Source organism: Leptonychotes weddellii, chromosome 5 (genome assembly GCF_054177405.1).
Source record: "Leptonychotes weddellii isolate Sample4059 chromosome 5, ASM5417740v2, whole genome shotgun sequence".
Classification (NCBI taxonomy): Eukaryota; Metazoa; Chordata; class Mammalia; order Carnivora; family Phocidae; genus Leptonychotes; species Leptonychotes weddellii.
Genome location: NC_138373.1, coordinates 66,541,838 through 66,563,190, shown reverse-complemented (window position 1 = coordinate 66,563,190; position 21,353 = coordinate 66,541,838). Strand labels below are relative to the sequence as shown.

The 21,353-nt window shown below is 47.9% G+C and overlaps 1 protein-coding gene and 1 long non-coding RNA gene across 2 annotated transcripts; both read right to left on the bottom strand.

Annotated features, from left to right (window-relative positions):
* Nucleotides 1-3,332: 3,332 nt before the first annotated feature.
* Nucleotides 3,333-8,049, bottom strand: TMEM121B (transmembrane protein 121B). Its single transcript, XM_081820934.1, has one exon. It carries the CDS (start codon nt 7,901-7,903, stop codon nt 6,140-6,142), a length of 1,764 nt encoding a protein of 587 aa, XP_081677060.1. The 5' UTR covers nt 7,904-8,049; the 3' UTR covers nt 3,333-6,139.
* Nucleotides 3,333-20,629, bottom strand: LOC145721701 (uncharacterized). The gene is made up of 2 exons (XR_014145546.1): nt 19,908-20,629; nt 3,333-3,812 (listed from the first exon to the last, which is right to left on the bottom strand). It is a non-coding gene; the product is annotated as an uncharacterized LOC145721701 (long non-coding RNA).
* Between the last annotated feature and the right edge of the window lie 724 nt (nt 20,630-21,353).

Sequence of the window (21,353 nt, the reverse complement as noted above, 5' to 3'; positions counted from 1 at the left end):
CCTTGCCTTGCTTTTTGTATTATTCTGAAACATGGCTAATAAAATCCTGCTTCACCCAGAAACGCCATTCCAAGAATAGATGTCCTCCAAGCTGTGGTTTTCCTACCACTCAAGCCCCTCTCCTAAACAGAGTACAGCCGAAGTGGCTCAAGGGGATGGAAGGACCCGCAGTCAACATGCGACCCAAACCTAGAGTGGAGCAATGACCCGTGCCCGGCATCCAGTTTCCGACTCCTGAGTGGATTTGCATGCATCCCTGCCTGCTGTCTGGATCTTAGTCAAGAAGGGAGGAGGGGGGCGGGAATGATTAGATGGTGGTGTAGACATGCTTTCCAACTTCACTTCTACCCCAGTTTCTCTTTTCTGCTTAGGAAGGGCCTCAGAGGTGTTCAGGCTCTGAGGGGGTTGGTCAGTCACTTGAACATCCAGCACTTTGAGTTGGAATCTCCAAATGCCAGGGTATGATGGATTTTACTTCATCTCTGCTTGTCTTTGAAGATTAAATAAGACATAAAGGAGTGGAAGATGTACTTAAAATGCAATGGGAAGTTTTAATCCGATGGCCTTTAGACTCTGCAGTTGATGTCCTCCCTTCCCAAATAAATAAGGGCAGTGCCAGGCCCACTTCTGCTCCAACGCTTCCAGAAAAGACCTGCCAGTTCAGGGCCACGAGACCGCGGCTGCTCCAGGCTATGCAATAAAGTAAGGGCCCAAGTATGCTTGAGCTGGTATTCCAGCCCTGGCCTTGGGTCTCTGGTCAGGGGCTGGAGAGAGAGTTTCTTTATTTTTTTAATTTTAGGATTGTATTTATTCATTTGAGAGAGCAAGCACAAGCAGGGGGAACTGCAGGCAGAGGGAGAAACAGGCTCCCCACCAAACAAGGAGCCCGATGCGGGACTCAATCCCAGGACCCCGGGATCATGACCTGAGCCGAAGACAGACGCTTAACCAATTGAGCCACCCAGGCACCCAGAGAGAGGTTCTTTAAAAAGAGGCTGGCAACAGTTAACCCAAGGCTGGGGCCCTGGCTCTGCTGCTTGCCAGCCCTGTGATTGATCAGGGGATCTTCCTGAGGTCTCAGGTTGCTGGAGGTGCAGCAGAGGCTTCTCCCTCATAGAGGTCTCATGAGGAGTGGATGGAACATCCATGTGAGGTGCTTGAGTGGTGTCCCACAGACGGGAGCACTCAGCACACGGTGGCCCTTGTTCCGTCCAGGTGTTGCCACCCATACACACTGCTGCCCTTGGGAGGAGTCCAGAGGCTCCCTTGGGTCTCATTGCCTCTCAGTAAGGAGCACTCTGACCGGGTTCTCGGTCAGAGCAGTTGAGGAATGTGGGGCAGTTTAGCCTTCTTCCTGCTGTTCGGGCTTTCTTATTCTAGTGTTTGTTTTTTCAGATTACAAAAGCAATATACAATCCAATAGTCTATATTATGGGAGAATATAAAATAAAGCAACAGCCCCCAGCCCATGGGTACAGGCTGTGAAGTTGGGGTGCCCACTCACAGCCTCCCACATCACTCCTAAATGGCTTCACGGTCCATCTTCTTGCTTTTGGCCTCACCCCAGCCCTCCATGCCCTGCCGCCTCTCCCAGATCTTGGCGCTGGGTGCACATTCGCATCCTGTCCGTTTGGGTTGGTTGAGGCAGGTGAAGTGCCCTGGAGAACCAGCCTTTGTCCGTTAGAGGAAAATGGAGTCCCCTCTCTCATGATTTCAAGGATAACAAGAGGTCTTGTCCAACATGCCTTCCCAGACCCCAGTTCCTGGATTCCCTTCCTAGGAGGAGGAGTTCCCTAGGCTGTTAGTTTGCTGGATCCTTCCCTTCTGATCAGAGAGGAAGAAGATACAACAGTGACCTGAGAGGAGAGAGAGCAGAAAAGAATGACGCACGATTCGCTGGCCCCTGACTTTTGCTCACTGCCGCTTCCTTGGGACTCACACAGAATAGGAAAACCAGCCCCTGCTTTTTAGCCAGACCATTCAGCTTTAATAAGGAGAAGTGGAACTCTATTAACAGCTCGGTCTGAAGGCTGCCTGTGGTCGTGCAGAGTTTGGAGACAGACCTGGGTTCAAATCTAGATTCCCTTCCTGACTCTAGTGTGGTATTCAGCAAGCTACTCTATCTTTCTGGACCTCAGGAAAATGGAGCTAAAGCCCCCTTGCAGATGACTGTGAGGAGGAAATGAGCTGCTGTGCATCAAGGGCCTGCCACAGGCAAGCACAGGATGTGTCTCCGGGCTCCTCCGGAGGGCCAGGACTGCAGGGTCAGACTCAAGCCCTCGGCAAGGCCTCAGCGTGGCCCACTCTGAATACACCGTCCGCTCACATGCCATTTCTTTATCTTTCACAGAGGGCTTTCGTTGTATGGTCCCGCCGACCACAGCGGTGGGAGCTAGCTTGCTTACCTGTCAGAAACGTGTCAATATAACATGCTTAGTCAAACTCATCATCTTATTTTATATCTCGATTTAGGAAGAAAGGAAGACATGGTCTTATGTTTCTCTGTCATTGTTTTACATGTGAATGTTGTCCCCCGTTGTGATTATCAATGTCTTGAGGAAAAGGACCGTTTTTGCATATGCCACCTCACTTAATTATTACCATAGCCTTGTGAGGTAATAGTGCTCCTGGGTGATAAGTGAGGAAGACACCCCAGGAGGGGAGGTCAGTGCCCACGGCCGCCGCTGGTAGGAGGCAGAGCAAGCCCAGGACCGGCATTCCCACGCTCTGAGTTTGCCTCTTTTGCCATCTGGGTCCGCCCGCCGTGTGGCCTTTGCAATGGCCACAAGCGCCACAGGGCAACAGCACAGAGTGGTTTGAATGGTACCGGCTGTGTCTGTGCTACAACAAAAACAATTATTTTTGTGCAGACTCAATGTTCTGTCAGACTTCACAGTCCCCTTTGTGTTGTGTTGTTGTTGTTGTTGTTTTAAAAAAGGCGTTCTCATTCATACGTAATTCATGCCTCTGGCTGGGGCATAAGTCAGAGAGGAGGGCAAAGTATTTGAATACAAATTCCTCAGTCTTTCCTTTGGGAAGTTATTCTTAGAAGGAAATGGGAGTGAAAGCCCCAAGTGTCTGGGGAAATGTCTCTCAGGCCAAGAGCCCACCTGTTAGCTCTGCCTATGGGAGGCCTGCCTAGACACCCCCCAGATCAAGGCCAAAGCCACCCCGCCTCCCTGCATAGTGCCAACCACCTAGAAGGAAATGGCCAAGTGTATCCACAATGTTAACACAAGCCTATAAAATGATGACAAATGTCACAGTGACACTTAAGAATTTAGTAAGGAAACCAGGACAGGAAAGATCTTAAAACAAACCACACAGGAAGCTTGTCACAAGTCTCAAGTTTTTTATTTTCAGAACAGAGGCTGATTTTATTTTTAAAAAGAAAAAGGGGCAGGGGAAACGTGCTCAATGCTAGTGAGGTGCCACTTCCCTTCTCCCAGGCTCTAACTTCCAGCCAGCTCTCTTCCCCGAAAACACATGGACTCAGAACAGCATTTAGAGGGGGGCCGATCCAACCCCCTTTTACAACCCAGAGAGTCAGAGGCTCAGATCAAGGGCATGCCTTACTGGCACACACGTTAGAGGCCAGCAGTCTGAATTCTGAACCGGGGCTACTTTCCTGTGAATCATGAGCCTCAGGCTGGCATGAGCCTCAGGAAACCGTGCACCTCCTGTTTATGAGACCCCCCATGGGGAAACATCTCCAGTTTGAACCCCCCACTACAGATGCCCCTAGAAAGCAAGAAAAATGAAACTTTAGGGGTCATGTCTCATTTTGAGTGGGGCAAAGAAAGAGTAAAACACTCAAGAAAAAAACACCAGAAGGGATTGGCCCCTGAGCGCAAAGTGCTTGCACCAGATGTTTGAAAGAGAACGTCCAGGGGTGAGTGGGGGGCCCGCAGACAGAGCCTGAGCAGGCCCAGCCTCTGCCAGGGCTGGCCCAGGTGCCGACAGTCTCTCAACGTACCTAGGGACGTGGTAGCTCATTGGAACCTATCACAGCCTCCCACCAGAAAACTCAACAGCACTCAGATTTTATAGTCAGTCACTCAGCAGGGGAGACCACCATCCAAACAGGAGAAAGGGGGTGGGGCAGGGGCCAGTCAGGGGCTGGCCATGGCTCAGACACAAGTCCATTCACAGCCACTGAGATTAGGTAGCAGAGAAACAGAGCGAAGCTGGAGAGTGATGGAGACCTGGGGAGCGGTCTGGGCCCAGGACTTTGAGCACACCGAATTCAAAGGGAAAGGATATGGGGGCGGGGGGAGTGCTGAGACAGAAAAAAGACTAGTTGCAAAATCCAACCCGCTAATATTGGACCTAGGAGGGTGAGGGGCTGGGAGCACAGATGATACATTGAGTATAAACATGTTTCCTCCATCGTTCCCCACTGTGACAGTAGGGGAGTTTCAGAAGGACTCTGGTCAAGACATCAGCCCCTCTGTGTCTCTATCTACATGGAAGTCTTCTATCAACAAACCCCCAAGAAGTTGGGAGAGAAGGGTCTCAAGTAAAAAACTGAGGCCCAGAAAGCAAAAGTGAGTGCCATCAAAGCTCGTGAGTGACAGTCAAAACTACAATCCATGACCTTCTGGTCCTTTGTCCGGGGTTCGTTACACCACACAAAGCATACGAAGCGGGGAAGGGCAACAGAAATTCTCACAGTTCTGCCCCCACCCCATCCTATTCTGGGGTGGAGGGAAGTGAGTATTTCCTGGCCTTGCTGCCAACTGTCCTCCTGCATTCTTACCTCCCCTAAAAACTTACCCTCAAAGATTCCAAGAGTGATGTCCCACATCCAGACTATAGGTGGGCAACCCCTGGGTGTCCCTGGTTATTAATCTCAAAAGAATGCCAGGGAGGAAGGCAGGGCAGGGGGAGGATCTACCCAGCCTCTCCATGCAGCCTGCCTTCTCCTTAGAAATTCTCTTAACCAGAGCAGAGGACAAAGGTCATCACCACCCTTTCTGATCCACACCAGGCTTCCTAGAGGAAGGACAGATGGGGAATTGGATTTCCTGGAGCCAATGGGAGCCCCAACTTCACATCTATCCAGGAACCCCACCAAAGCTGAGCCAAGATCTGACCCAGTCAGCAACAAACCTCGGAAAGGGTAAGAGTTCTGGGTGCAGTGGGAGGGAGAGCGGGAGGGCAAGCCAATGGCTGATACTCCACAGACCCTGTAATAAGACAGGCACCAAACCCCAGCCGGATCCAGTGGCCATGTTGAATGCAACTTCTGAGTATTTTGCCTTTATTTTTTGCAAGCAGCATCAGTGTATGATGCAACAAAAGTTGAAAGCACGGAGGTAGAAATGCTCACTCACCCAAGAAAGGGTGTGGTTTGGTCCTTAGAGTATGGACCCTCTCCTCCCCCAAGCTGAGAAGAGAGGAGTAGAATTGAGGAAGATCCTGGGTGAGCGTCTCCCTTGGAGGAGAGCAACTGGGCAGCTCCCAGGAGCCCAGCTCTTTCTGGGAATTAATTCATGGCCACAAATTCAGGTAGGAATGAGGGTGGTTGTATGTGTGGTGGGAAGGACAGGGCCTCCCCAGATCTCCTACTGATTGCAAGGGGCCACAGTGCAGACACAAGAAAACTATACTACACACACACACAAACACAGTCTTTGCATCTACCATCTGGAAAAAAATCCAATAGACACATCAGGGGAACAGTGGATTCTGGATCAGTTTCAAGGTGTGGGACAATGACCACTAACCACAGCCTATAAGAAGCTGGCACTTCCAAGCGAGGGGGATGGCTTAAGGCCCAGCACCCCTGTCTGGGCAGCCCCCTTTTCACCATTCTCCCCCAAAATGGACAGGAATTAGGATGGTGGTGGGAAAAGCAAGCAGCAGAGGTATCCAGCCCCTGGAGGCTAGGTTAGGGTAGGGCATGGAGAAGGCAGACTATAGTAGTAGTAAGTGGACCTTCCTCCTTCACCATTAGTTGCTGGTCTCCCTCCAAGCAGTCTTGACCCAAGGGGTGCAGAAGGACACACTGGCCCTTAGCCCTATTAACAGTTCCGTCTTCCAAATACAGCCTGATGAAATCTGGGTGAGAGACGGTCAAAGGACAAGGGGCTGGGGTCTCTCAACCCCAAAGCAAGCCCCTCTCCCTTATCCCTCCTCAATTCTGGGACGCCACGGCCAGGGTATTGACATAGCCATGGGCACCCCCCTCGTTCTCCGAGATGCAGTGGCCCAGCTGGGAGCCTCCCTGAGGTGGTGGTGGTGGTGGTGGCGGTGGCGGGGCAGAGGGCGGAGGGCCGTAGCCCCCTCTCCCCCGACTGGGGGAGGCCCGACTCCCCCGGTCCCAACAGCCCTCTAGGGCTTCCAGGCCGCGGCAGCCGAGGAAGAAGAGGTTCTTGAGCATGAAGATGGAGAGCGGCTGCTGATAGCTCACCACCAGGAGGCAGCGCAGCGCCAGCAAGGGCACGTCCACCAGGCAGCCGCCCAGCAGGCGCAGAAGGCGGCTACAGCTGCCCGGCCCTGAAGCCTGGCCCCAGGACGAAGCTGCCGCTGCGGCGTTGAGTTCATAGAGCCAGAGCACCGGCGAGGCGAGGGTGAGGAAGTAGACGGCGATGAGCAGGTAGCGCAGGTGCGCGGGTAGCGGCACGCGGCCTTCCAGCATCAGCTCCACCAAGGTGAAGCTGTCGAGCAGGTCCAGACACGTGCCCAGGAAGCAGCCCGCGGCTCGGTGCTGCTGGGGCTGCAGGAGCAGGGGTCCCGCCGAGCCAGGGGGGGCGCCCGCCTCGCTGATGGCCCGCACCAGGCTGTAGAGCAGGGGCACGGACAGCGCCATGGTGAGGCGGAAGCCCGTGGTGCCGAAGGGCGCGCGCAGCTCGATGAGGTCCAGGATGGACGTGCCCAGGATAAGCACCACCTTGGGCGTGAAGGCGATGGAGTAGATGAGCCAGGCCAGATAGGCGAAGGCGAACTCGCCCGCTGCCCCGGCAGCGCCCGGGCCGCCCCCCGGGCCACCTGCGCCCCCGCGGCCGCCGCGTGCCTTGGCCCCCGCCGCAGCCCCGGCGGAGGCGGCCGATGCGGCGGGCAGGTGCAGAGGCGGCGCGGCGTGGTGGTGGTGCTGGTGGTGGTTGTGCGCGCCGCTCGCCGCGCCGCCCCGACGGCCCCGGCTGTTCTTGGCGAAGAAAATGGCCCAGCCCACCACCACCACCAGGTCGGTGGCGATCCAGGAGCACCAGTACAGGTCGGTGACGGCGATGAGGTACAGGTCCAGCAGACCGCCCTGTGCCAGCAGCAGCACCACGGACAGCGCCTGGTAGCCCCAGCGGCACCCCGGGCTGGGGGCGCAGCCTCGGCGCCGACCCCTGCGGCCCGAGCGGGCCGGACGGCCGCAGCAGCAGCAACACGAACAGCAGGAGGTGCCGCTGCCGGTCCCGGTCCCGCCCGCGCCCCCGGCCGAGCGGCCCCCGGGGCCCCCGACGGCCCCAGCCGCGGCACCCACGCCGAAGTCCGCGGCTGTCATGCTGCAGGAGGAGGTGGGCGTGGAGGTGGAAGAGGAGGTGGCGGCCGAGGAGGAGAAGGCGGCGGGCGCGGGGTCGGCGGCTGGGGCGCCCCCCTGAGCCGGGGGTCCCGGGAGGCCGGCGGCGGCGGCTGGCACTAGCGGCTTGCTGATGGTGATGCTCTCGTCGTCGTCCTCTCTCTCGGCGCCGGTGCTGCTGCTGGGGGAGCCGCCGCCGCCCCCGCCGCGTCTGCCGCCGCCTCCCCCCCGGCTGGTGCTGGTGCTGGTGCTGCTGTCGCCCGAGCCTCTCCGGCCGCGGGAGGAACCCCCCCGGAGGAAGAGGGGCTGCAGCCGGGCAGCGGCGGGGGGCGGTGGGAAGGAGCCGGACGAGGACGAGACCGAGCGGGGGTTGCCGAGCGCTGGGTGCATTGTCCTCCGAGGAGCTCCGGGGGGCTGCCCAGCTGCTCCCTCCCCGCCAACCCCGGGCTGGCAAGGCGGCCGAGGGGAGCCGGGGCCAGCCGCCGCCTCCTCCCCAGCGGCTGGGACTCGTACCCGGGTCGGGCAGCAGCGAGATCCGGACTGGAGCCACCGGACTGGGCGAGCCAAGCCCCGGGTGCCCGGGAAGTAGGGTAGGCGAGGAGCTGAACCCACCGCGGTGACGACGGGCGAGGCGGGGGCGGGGAGCTAGCCTAGTCAGAGAGGAAAGGGAGGCTGGCGGTGGGGAAACCAGGACTGGATTCAAGGGGGAGAGGAGGAGGAGAGACCAGAGAAGGAGAAAGCCTGGCTCGCTGGATCCGCAGGAACAAAAGGGGGGAGGGGTTGCTGAGGCGCGAGAGTTGGGGTGGGGAGCTCTGTGGGGGGGCCTAGACGATGAGAGGGGAGGAGGAGAAACGGGGAAGCGGGAGTGGGCGCGGTTGGCGCTGGGAGGACCTAAACCGAGCAGAGGATTCCTAGGGAAGTCGTTCAGCGATCCCACCAGCCGGAACTGCTGAAGCGTTAGTAACCCGATGGCCTTGGTCTCCGTGTAGATCATGCCTCTGAGCACCAGGCACAGACGACAGGTTCCGGCCTCTGCTCCTGGTCAGCACAACTTCTTTTGCAGGCAGCAGGGGCAGCTTTGGCCTCTACCCCCAGTCCAGCGCCCTTTTACCTGGGGCAGCCTGCCTCTCCTTCAGGCACTTGAAAAATAACGGAGGAATCAGGCCATGCGGATTAAAAGGACCAGGAACAGCAGCCCAGACATGAATTTCTACATATTGCTGTGCCCTGCACTGGGTTCAGTGATAGACCCTCAGGGATGTCCCACTTTCCAGTGAATGGAGCAGTTCTTTGAATGTAACTGCTTGGGGAGAGAACGGAGGTTAAAGAATTATTCATGTGGCCCCAGCCAAGTGGGGCTTTTGGTATTCTCAGAGGTCTTTAAAGTGGGAATTAGAAATAATAAAGATGTATCTAGCAGAGAGGAAAATAAAGGGACCTTTAGAGCTACGGGTACCTTGATAAAAACAAAGGCTCAAATTGAGTGCTGGTGAACATTACAACCTGCCACTCTGGACAGGCCCTGCAGGCTCAGAGCTCATTCTGACCCACTCCCTGGGATTTATTCCATGACTGGGGCTGGATACCCATCAGCAACTCAGGAAGGCAGCAGGTAAGAGTTATGGCATTAGAGGTTTAGGGGAGAAAACAATGACTAGAGCATTTGGGGCTAAAAAAAATCTGAGGCTCATGTATAATGCGAACATCCCAGCCACATCAAAGCAAGGCAGGAAGCTTGTCTGCCCCTTCCTCCTCCTCCACATACTTAAGGCTGCAAGTTCCCTGCTTTGATTTCATTGCTGTTAAAACTTGTGCTGTTGGGGCTCACACCACGCAGTGCCAGGGAGGAGGACGAGGGAGCACCAAGGTGGCTGCTTGCCCAGCCCTTGCCCCTAAATCTGCCTTGTGAATAAGGGTCAGTTTGGGCCAAATCTGCTTTTTCCAGTCTCTTGGAGGTCCATCTCTACAACTAATCCATGGTAGATATGGGATTTAGAACCACTAACCTGCACTATTTCCACCTGCCTCTAGCACATATAACCTTTAAAAAGTTCGATGTCCAGTCATGCCAGACAGAGATATTAGATGGTGAAAATGCTCTGGGGTCGGTGGTCTCAGCTCTGCCACTTAGCTTGTGTGATTTGGAACTGGTTATTTCCCCTCTCTAGCCTCACATTATCCAACTGTAAAAAGGGACCAATATCTACCTTAACAGGCTGTTATTAAGAGAGGTCATGAGTTCCAAGGGTTTAGCCTAGTGCCTGGCACAGAGTATGTACTCAGCTAAAGGCAGCTGGTGTTATCATAATTCCACTTAGCTCTTGTCTTAACCTCCCGGGGAACATTTTCTCACGGCACAAGTCACTAATGATGTTTTCTGGGCTGGATTCCTTCCTGAGGCCACATTCAGAGTTCTGTCCCCCACAGCTTTGCACTTCAGTAAGTGCCAGGGAGCAAAGCTGCTCTCATTAGGACAGTGGTTCTTGGAGCTGGTCTCCACAGACTTCACAATGTGAGATTTGGCTCTGGCAGCGCGTGCCAAGCCACATGGGGCAAGGTGGGGAATAAAGAGCGGGTGCAGCCCGCCCTCATGTGTGAGTGTCACAGCAGGTCCGGCAGATGTCAGGGCTGAGACAGTCCAGGTTAAAAAGCAGATTGGGGAGCTGCCAACTCCTAATGGGAGTGATTATAGCCAGGCTCCCAGCTCTCCCCCAGGGAAAACATCAGCCAACAACTAACCTGAAAGCTGACCCAAGACTTCTGCTCAAATCAATGAAGCAGTTGAAGGAGCAAAAGCAGCGGATGAAGGCAAGGAACTGGGCTCCTGCAAGAACACTGACACCTCTGTCTCCACGCCCCACACCTGCCGGCTCCCCTGACCCACTCACCACTCCCTGCTCTCACCTGGCAGGCCCAGCCCCTCCTCCCACACGTGCCTCCAGGACAGGGATCCTCCCCCGTAACTTGAACTGTAACAGCCCTTTGAAGTTATCTTTTGTATTTCTGGGAAATGTACTGTCCATCAGTTAGATTAACTTTCTGTATGAGATCTTTTACCCCAATTTTTTCAGATCTGAGGCCCTGAATAAAAGACCACATATAATAAGGATGAGAAATCAGAGTACACAAAAGAATAAGTTGGTGGCCTGGGTATTGGAGGGATCTCCTCTTTGCACTGGGTTTTTCCTAATCTTCACACACACACACAGCCTTTGCTTCAGGCTGGAAAGGGCTTGACAAAGACATGACAAGAAGAAGGAAAACAATAGACTTTCTCATATATAAAGTGAGAGCAAATATCCCACAAGGATGTAGAAAAGGGAAGACACAGTCACCAAGCACCTCATAAGCACTGAAGGTCTAGCTAGATATCTTACACACAATACCTGGAAACTGAGACACAGAGAGGTTAAGCAACTTACTCCAAGTCACACAGCTAGTTAAGGTTAGATCCAGACTTCTCTCAGGGCATCCTGGGGGACAGGGACAAACTAAGCAGATTTCAATCCAAAAAATATTTCCCTAAGAACCTGCTAAACACTGGGCACTGGGTAAGGTTCATTTGGAGACCTAATATTCTTGTCCTCCTGGAACAGAAAGGCTAAGGGCTCACTGCCTTCCTGGAGCAGCAGTGGATGGACTAGGAGTAAGGGAATGTTACCCCCAGCCAGCTCAGCAGCATAGGAAAGCTCAGTGAGGCAAGGCCAACCCTTCCACATACTGAACCAAGGCCCCACTCTTTCCCGATCCATTCTCTGCTCACTATCACTGCCCTCTGTCACCTTCACAGCAAGAATAAAGAACAGGTCCAAAGAGAACCGTCAGAGGGGCGTGTGGAGCCCCACAGGTGCTCGGTGAAGACACAAGCAGGGCCCTCTGGTTCTCAACTACACAGTCACCATACTGACGCTGAGAAAATGAAAGGGGGGGCGCCTGGGTGGCTCAGTCGTTAGGCGTCTGCCTTCAGCTCGGGTCATGATCCCGGGGTCCTGGGATCAAGCCCCACATCGGGCTCCCTGCTCCGCGGGAGGCCTGCTTCTCCCTCTCCCACTCCCCCTGCTTGTGTTCCCTCTCTCGCTGTGTCTCTCTCTGTCAAATAAATAAATAAAATCTTAAAAAAAAAAAAAAGAAAATGAAAGGGAAGCTGGCAGGGAACTGGGACTGAAGTAGGATGAGTCTGTGAAGCTTGGGCTTATTAGGAACTTGAAGCCTCAAAATGACTTTTAGAGCTCTCTGAAGATAGACACTATCCCTGCCCCAACTCATCCTCTAGTACCTGGAGCAAAGCTGTGCCTTGAGCTGCCCCATGGATGTCTCACAGAGATGCCACTACCCTCTTGGATAAAGAAGTCCCAGCATCAGCACCTCCATGTGTCAGTCCCCAGGCTAGGTGTTGGGGTTCCAGAGACTAAAACAAAGCAAGTCTTTTCCTAGGTGTTCACCCTGGGAAGGAGACACAGTGAAGTGACTGAATGCCAAACAGGGTGCAGAAGAGGTGAAAACAGGAGTCAGTAAAGCCTTCAGAGAGGAGGGGATGTGCGAGCTGTTGTAAAAGGTGGGCAGATGGTGATTAGCAGATGGGGGGGGCGGGTTGAGTTGGGAGAGCATTCCAGGTAGAAGGAGCAAGATGAACAAAGTACCTATGGTATGAAATAGCAGGACACGTTTAAGGAATTACAAGTATTTGACATTGCTTGCATATGAAATGCAAGAAGATGCAATAAAAGGTAAGGCTGAGGGAAGAGGCAGGAGTTAGGTTACATAGGACCTCATATGCCACACTGAACTTGGGCTGCATTCTGAGAGAATAGGGAACTCTTGAAAGCAGAAATGTAACAAGAACAGATCTGCATTTTGGAAAAGTTGCTTTGCAGTAAAGATGATGGAATGGAGGGAAGAGAAAATGAAAGCAGAGACTATGTTCCACTTCTGGCAATACTGTGAACTAAATAATATAAAACCTCTCCAGCTCACAAAAAAACACAAGATAGGGCGCCTGGGTGGCTCAGTTGGTTAAGCGACTGCCTTCGGCTCAGGTCATGATCCTGGAGTCCCGGGATCGAGTCCCGCATTGGGCTCCCTGCTCGGCAGGGAGTCTGCTTCTCCCTCTCCCACTCCCCTCTCTTGTGCTCTTTCTCTCTCTCTCAAATAAATAAATAAAATCTTTAAAAAAAAAAAAAAAACACAAGATGAAATTGAATGTCCTTTTAAATGCCCAGTTAAAAGAGTAAGATAAATTCTTGGGGCCATAAAGAAAGAGCGAACTGGAAGCCAGAATGGTAAGTGAAGTGAATGATGCTGTGAGTGCCTTCACATATGTAGGCTGTCTCAATAGGGAATGTTGTCTAAGATGGTAAGGACAAGCCATAAATAGCAATCAAATTTAAATTTACCTAACATTAATTGAAATGAATTGAAACTTAAAATTCAATTCCTCCATCTCTCTAGCAACATTTCAACTGCTCAAAAGCCCCATGTGACTAGTGGCTACCATATGGACAGCAGATATAAAACTCTATTACTGTGGCAAGTTCTACTGGACCACGCAGATGGGAACTTGGATTTAATAGCCAAACAGAGACAGGAAACCTGGCATTCAACCCAAATGAGGCAAGAAGGCAGAGCTGACCTTCCTACATAAAACCAGAACCCTCAATGAAAGGATGGACTAGAAAAACAAATCTACCACCCAAACAGGGAGACTACATGGAGACGAATGAGCATTGGCCTAGGCTGGAAGTGAAATAAAAACCTTTCCTGGAAATTCATTACCATGGGTTTATACCACGTATAGATTTGAAATTTGAATGATCTCATGCTGAAAAATTAACATAAATATTGGTTGTAGGCTGATAATAACCATGGATGCCTCTCAAAAGCAAATATAAAACAGTTCTGAAGAGACACACCTTCAAACCAGGCCTTAAAGAAGTCCCATAGATAAAACACCAGTAAAAGTGAGCTCACAATCCCAAATTACAAAACACATAAGGAAGTAACCCATCATGAATGAAAGCCAGCAGATTAAACATACAGCAAGATTAGACCCTCCCCACCCCACCACCAAGAACTTCAAATGATGAAGGCTATACCACCAATAGGTTTACTACGATTAAAAACATAAAAAAGAATACAATGCTATAAAAAAAAGAATAGTATAGAAAAAGAAAAGAATAAGGCAGGGAGAAGTACATCCAAGAATGGCAGTGTGTGGATCTCTGTGAATTTTCTCTCCAGTGAAACAACCAAAACTGGTGGAAGCTATAAAAAAACAACCATTTAAAATTTCTGAAAATCGTCTTAGGGCACCCAGCAAATGGAAAAATATTTATTCAAGAAAGCATACTAAATCTCTTTAAGAATAACAAGAGTCTGTGGCATTTAAGCCACAACCTGCTCCCTTCCCTCCCCCCACTGAGTGTGATAGAAACTCTACTTCGGTTGAGTACAGACAAGAAGAAGGGGCTCCCTATCTCCCAGTCTAGGATAATAGTTTCTCCCTAGGAAGGGATTTCTAATCCCACCCCCCACCCCCGCTTCCTGTGTAGAAATTCTGTGCCAAAAAAGCACAGCTGAGAGGTCTGAGGTTCCCTACTTCCACCTAGTCCCTTCTTGCAGAGTAAAAGTTCTAACCTAGGTGTGGCAGGCCAAAAATACTGGGCCAAATCACCCTGTCCCAGCTCACTGGTAGCCTAGCGGTCCCAGGCAAGGAGAGGTAAGCGGAGAAAACAAGGGCCTACTACCTACCGCCTTCTCTCATCCCCTTCCAATTCGTAGAAAAGGTGATTCACTCCAAGAGAAGTATGTTGCCAAGCCGTGGCACAACAGCGCTGCCTTAGATGTAGAAACAAAGAACTCTGTAGCTCAACCTAAGGAGACTGACTTTATTTGGAACAGAGTGTGGGGAAGTTCAAGTCTAAAGGCACTGTTGAAGACAACGGAGCTCTTGGTGGTGAGTAATTTAGAGGAGGCTGATAGTTCCATGATGGAACAAGTGAAACAGTAAACTAGCTAAAAGTTTAACAGAGAGAACTAGGGAAAGAGCTAAAAAGAACCCACCTGGGGACAGAGTAAGCCTCAAAAACTGGTCTCAAGAACTACCCCTGCAAAGGGGTCCAACTCTATTGGATCAGATGTGGAGCAATTGATGCCCCAGGACATTGTCAAAAATAACAGGATAATCAGCTATCAATTAGTGAAGATTAACAGATGGGTGTGATACCAATAGAGGTCGACCAGCCAGAAACAAAACTGGGAGATCAGGGGAAAACAGTCAATGAGAACCCAGCTAAAACTGCAGCCATCCCAGGAGGGAAGGGAGACTAGGTGCATGTCCAAGGCTATTGAAGAGACATCAGAGGCTTCGCACTACAAGGAAAATAGACTTCACTGAATTTGTCCAGCCATGGATATCCATGACATCCATGATATCCATGACAAAAAGTCCTGAGGTGGGGGTGAGAGATCATGGTCAGTTTCCTGAATTGTTACAAGATATTATCTTAAATGTCCAGTTTTAAAACATTATGAAACATATAAAGAAAAGAGGAAAGTGTAACTCATACATAGGGAAAGAAAGCCAGACAACAGAAACTGTTATTGAGGGGCCCAGACACTGGATTTAGGAGACAAATACTTCAGAGCAGCTACTATAAATATGTTCAAAGAACTAAAGGAAACCACACTTAAAGAATTATAGGAAAGTATGATGACAATGTCTCATCAAATAGAGAATATGAAGAGACAGAAACAATAATAATAATACCAAATGGAAACTTTAGAGTTGAAAAGTTCAATAACTAAAATGAAAAATTCATTAGAGGGACTCAACAGTACATCTGAGCTGGCAGAAAAAAGATTCAGCAAACTAAAAGATACATTGATATAGATTAAACACTCTGAAGAACAGGGAGAAAAAAGAATGAAGAAAAAAATGAACAGAACCTCAGAGAGATAATGGGACACCATTAATCATATCAACATACACATAATGAGAGTACTTGAAAGAGAGAAAGAAAAAAGCAGAAAAAAAAATTCAAAGAAATATTTTCTTGAAAACTTCCCAAATTTGATGAAAACTATTAATCCACACATCCAAGAATTCAACAAACTCCAAGTAGCATAAATGCAGAGATCCAGACAAATCATAGTCAAAATGTTAAAAGCAAAAGACAAGAAAGAAATCTTGAAAACAGCAAGAACAACATCATATACAAGGAAATCCCAATAAGATTAACAGTTAACTTTTCATCAGAAAGAGTAAAGGCCAGGGGTGCCTGGCTGGCTTGATCAGTGGAGCATGCAACTCTTAATCTCAGGGTCCTGAGTTCAAGCCCCACATTGGGCATGGAAACGGAAGGAAGGAAAGAAGGAAGGAAGGAAAGAGGGAGGGAGGGAGGAAGGAAGAAAGGTGGAAGGAAGGAAGGAGGGAAAGAAAGAAATGGGAGAGGGAGGGAGGAAAGGAAAGGAAAGGGGAAAGGGAAAGAGAAAGACGGAAGGAAGGAAGGAGGGAGGGAGGGAGGGAGGAAGGAAAGAAGGAAGGAAGTGAGTAAAGGCCAGTGGCAGTGGGATGACATATGCAAAGTGCTGAAAAAAAAAGTGAAACAAGGGATGCCAGGGTAGCCCAGTCCATTAAGCAGCAGACTCTTGGTTTTGGCTCAGGTCTTGATCTCACGGGATCAAGCCCTGCACTGGGCTCCACACTCAGCAGGGAGTCTGCTTGGGATTCTTTCTCTCTCCCTCTGCCCCTCTCCTTACTAACATGCTCTCTCTCTCAAATAAATAAATAAATCTTAAAAAAAAAAAGTCAAGCAAGATTCTTATATCCAGCAAAACTATCTTTCAAAAATGAAGATGAAATAGACATTTCTAGACAAGCAAAATCTGAGAAACCTATTGCTGGCACGGCTACCTTATTTTTAAAATGTTATACTGAAGGACGTTCTTCAGGCTGAAAACAATAATTCAAATCCACACACAACAAAAACAGAGTGCCAGTAAAGGTAATTATGTAGGTAATTATAAAAAATAATGAGTACTTCTACTCCTTTCTTCTAAATTATGTATAAAGCAATTGCAGTAAAGGTTCTCATGTAGGTAATTATAAAAGATAATACAATTGCACATTTCTTCTTTCTTCCAACTCCTTTAAAAATTATATCTTTTTATCAAATGGTACTGGAACAACTGGTGAACATCTACATGCAAAAAAAAAAAGAAAAAAAAGAATCTTACACCCTTCACAAAATTAACTCAAAATGGATCACAGACCTAAATGTAAAACACATAAAACTCCTAGAAGATAACATAGGAGAAACTCTAGATGACCTGGATTTGGTAATGACTTTTTAGATACAAACACCAAAATCATGATCCCTGAAAGAAAGAAATGATAAGATAGACTTCATTAAAATTAAAAATTTCTGCTCTGCAAAAGACACTGTTGAGAGAATGAAAAAAACCACAGACTAGAATATTTGCAAAAGACATATTTGATAAAGGAATATTATCCAAAATATACCCAGAACTCTTAAAATTCAACAATAAGGAGACAACCCAATTAAAAAATGGGCCAAAGACCTTAACAGACATCTCACTAAAGAAGATAAACAGAGGGCAAATAAGCACATGGAAAGATCCTAAACATTACATATCAGGGAAATGCAAATTAAAACAACAGTGAGGGGGCGCCTGGGTGGCTCAGGCGTTTTAAGCATCTGCCTTCGGCTCAGGTAGTCCTGGGATCAAGCCCGACATCGGGCTCCCTGCTGGGCAGGAAGCCTGCTTCTCCCTCTCCCACTCCCCCTGCTTGTGTTCCCTCTCTCGCTGTCTCTCTCTCTCTAATAAGTAAATAATATCTTTTAAAAAATTAAAAATACAAGAAATGCAAAATGATACAGCCACTTTGGAACACACTTCGGCATTTCTATAAAAATAAACATACTCTTACCATATGATCCAGCAATTGCACTTCTTGGTATTTATCCAAGGAGTTTAAAACTTATATCCACACAAAAACCTGCACATGGATATTTATAGCAGTTTTATTCCTGATTACCAAAACGTGGAACCAAGATGTCCTTCAATATGTGAATAAACTATACAAACAATGAAATATTATTCAGTGCTAAAAAGAAATGAGCTATCAAGCCATGAAAAGACATGGAAGGGGGCAACTGGGTGGCTCAGGTCATGATTCAGAGATTGAGCCCTGCATGGGGTTGGACACTCAGTGCAGAGACTGCTTAAGACTTTCTCTCCCTCTCCCTTTGCCCCTCCCCCAGCTCAGGTATGCAGGCTCTACCTCTCTCTCTCAAATAAGTAAAATCTTAAAAAAAAAAAAAAAAAAGACATGGAGGAATCTCCAATGCAATATTACTAAGTTAAAAAAAAAAATAGCCAATCTCAAAAGCCCAAATACTATATGATTCCAACTATATGACATTCTGGAAAGGCAGAACTATGGAGAATATAAAAAGATCAGTGTTTGCCATGCATTAGGAGAAAGGGAGGAATAGGTGAACAAAGGGGGATTTTTAGGGCAGTGAAAATACTCTGCATGATATTATAATGATGGATACAGGTCATTATACATTTGTCCAAACCTACAGAATATGTATCACGAAGAATGAACCTTAAGGTAAACCATGGACTTTGGGTGATTATGATGTGTCAATATAGGTTCATCCTATCCTTATGAAAAAGATGTGCCACTCTAGTAAGTGAAGTTGATAATGGGGGGAGGCTATGCATTTGTGGGGACACAGAGTATATGAAATATCTCTGTACTATTCTCTCAATTTTGAGAACCTAAAACTATTAAAATTGTCTTTTTAAAAATCCAATTGCAGGGGCACCTGGCTGGCTCAGCTGGTAGAGCATGTGACTTTTGATCTCATGGTTGTGAGTTCAAGCACCAAGTTGGGCATAGAGATTACTTTAAAACACACACACACATAACTGCATATAATTGTAATTGTATTGTTGGGCCTTTAACACATAGAAATACAATATATTTGACAACAACAACACAAAGGAGGTGGTTGGGAGCAAAGCTGTATTAAAGGATCAAACATAGATGGTAACCTGAATTCTCAGAAATGAAGAGAACCAGAAATGACAAACTTTATAAATATATAGTTTCTCTCCCTACTACTCTTTCTTTAGAAGACATAAAATTAGGGGTGCCTGGGTGACTCAACTGGTTAAATATCAGACTCTTGATTTCAGCTCAGCTCACGACCCCAAGGTCCTGGGATTGAGCCCTGGGTCAGGTTACATGCTGAGTGTGGAGCCTGCTTGAGAGTCTCTCCCTCTCCCCCTTCTCCCCACTCATGCTCGCTCTCAATCAATAAAAGACAAAATTATATAAAGTAATAATTATAACAAAGTATTGTTGGGTTTGTAACATATATAGATAGAGCATGTTTATCAGTAATAGGACTAAAAAGGGAAGGGAATAAAAAGACACAGAAGTATAGTTTCTAGGGTGCCTGGGTGGCTCAGTCGGTTAAGTGTCTGCCTTCGGCTCACCAGGGTCCTGGGATCGAGCCCCATGTCCAGCTCTCTGCTCAGCAGGGAGCCAGTTTCTCCCTCTCCCTCTCTCCCTCCCTGCTGCTTGTGCTCGCTCTGTCAAATAAATAAAATCTTAAAAAAAAGAAAGTACAGTTCCTGTATCTCACTGGAATTAAATTAGTATAAATCTGAAGTAGATTCTCATAAGCTAAGATGGTATAAGCTCTAAAGCAACCACTAAGAAAATAACTAAAAATTTAATTTGGAATTAAAGGAGTTAATTATACAAGAAAAAAATCACTTAATACAAAAAATATTTCTTTAAAAATTAGAATATCAGATTTCAAATATATAGTCATTGAAAATAATTTAATAGATGAATTAAGCAGAAAATTACACAACTGAAGAGAGTTAGTAACTTTAATAATGTATCTGAGGAGATTCTCTAGAATGCAGAACAGAGAGCTAGAGAGTGGAATATATAAAAGAGAGATCAAAAGACACGGTGGATGAGTTGGGAAGATCCAAAATATGCCTAAAGAAGTTCCAAAATATGCCTAAAGAAGTTCCAGAAGGAGAAAACAGAAACAATGGGAGAAAGACAATAAAGAAATTTTAGCTGAAAATTTTCCAAAATTGGTGAAAGAACTTCTCCAATCTAGAGATTTAGAAATTGCAATGAGTCCTAAACAGGGTGAATAAAAATAAACATACTCCTAGATGCTTTGAAGTCAAACTACAAAATGTCTAAACAAGGAAAAGATCTTAAGAGAAACCAGACAGTAAAAACAACTTACTTACAAGGAACAAGTTAGATTGACAGCAGACTTTTCATCAGAAATAAGAGAAGTCAAAATGCAACTACGATTTAAAAAAATACAGCTAGGGCGCCTGGGTGGCTCAGTTGGTTAAGCAACTGCCTTCGGCTCAGGTCATGATCCTGGAGTCCCAGGATCGAGTCCCACATCGGGCTCCCTGCTCAGCAGGGAGTCTGCTTCTCCCCCTGACCCTCCCCACTCTCATGCTCTCTCTATCTCATTCTCTCTCTCAAATAAAAAAAAAAAAAAAAAAAATCTTTAAAAAAATACAGCTAGAGGCATCTGGATGGCTCAGTTGGTTGGGTGTCCGACCCTTGGTTTCAGCTCAGGTCATGATTTCTGGGTCATGGGGTCGAACTCTGCAATTGGTGGGAAGTATGCTTGAGATTCTCTCCCACTGCCCCTCCCCCCACTCGTGCTCGCTTGCTGTCTCTAAAATAAATAAATCCTTAAAAAATACAGCTAAATATATCTGTAATCACAATAAATGTCCCATTAAATAACAGATTATCAGATTAGATTTTTTTTTAACTTCTAGCTATACACTTTTTATAAGAAATAGCCCTAAAACATAAAGACAAAGATTGAAAGTAAAAGGCTGAAGGGGTGCCTGGATGGCTCAGTTGATTATGTGTCTGCCTTGGGCTCAGATCATGATCTCAAGGTCCTGGGATCAAGCCCCATGTTGGGTTCCCTGCTCAGCAGGGACTCTGCTTCTCCCTCTCCCTCTGCCCCTCCTCCCCACTCGTTCTCTCTCAAGTAAATAAAGTCTTTAAAAAAAAAAAGGCTGAAATATATATATAATGTACTTTTAGTACATTTACGTAAATAAACCAGGCAAATATTAACTAAAAAAAAGCTTTGGCTATATTACTAAAAATAAAATGTATGCCCCTCAATTATTAGGGGTAAAGGATTTCACCATATCATGATTAAAAAAAAACAATAAAACACAGTAATTATGGGCACACTCTAAAGCTAGATTCAAATCCTAATTCCACCACTTAGAATCTGGGTGACCTTTGGCAAATTACTTAATCTCTGTCATCAATTTTCTCATCTGTAAAATGGGGACAATAATAGTACTTACTTCACAGAGTTGTTATGAGGGGGGAAAAATTAATGTATAATATATTGAAAGCACTTACAAAATCCTTGGAACATAGTGCTATATAAGTACTTGCTGGTACAAAAGGACCAAGTTCCAGAGAGACGTAATTCTGAACTTGTATGTACCAAATAACATAGCCTCAAACGTATAAAGCAAAAATGGATAATTATGAGACATTGGCAAATATTTTTTTTTTAAGATTTTATTTATTTGACAGACAGAGATAGTGAAAGCGGGAACATAAGCAAGGGGAGCAGGAGAGGGAGAAGAAGGCCTCACACCGAGCAGGGAGCCCAATGCAGGACTCGATCCCAGGACCCCGGGATCATGACCTGAGCCGAAGGCAGATGCTCAACGACTGAGCCACCCAGGCACCCTGCAAATATTTTATTATAGT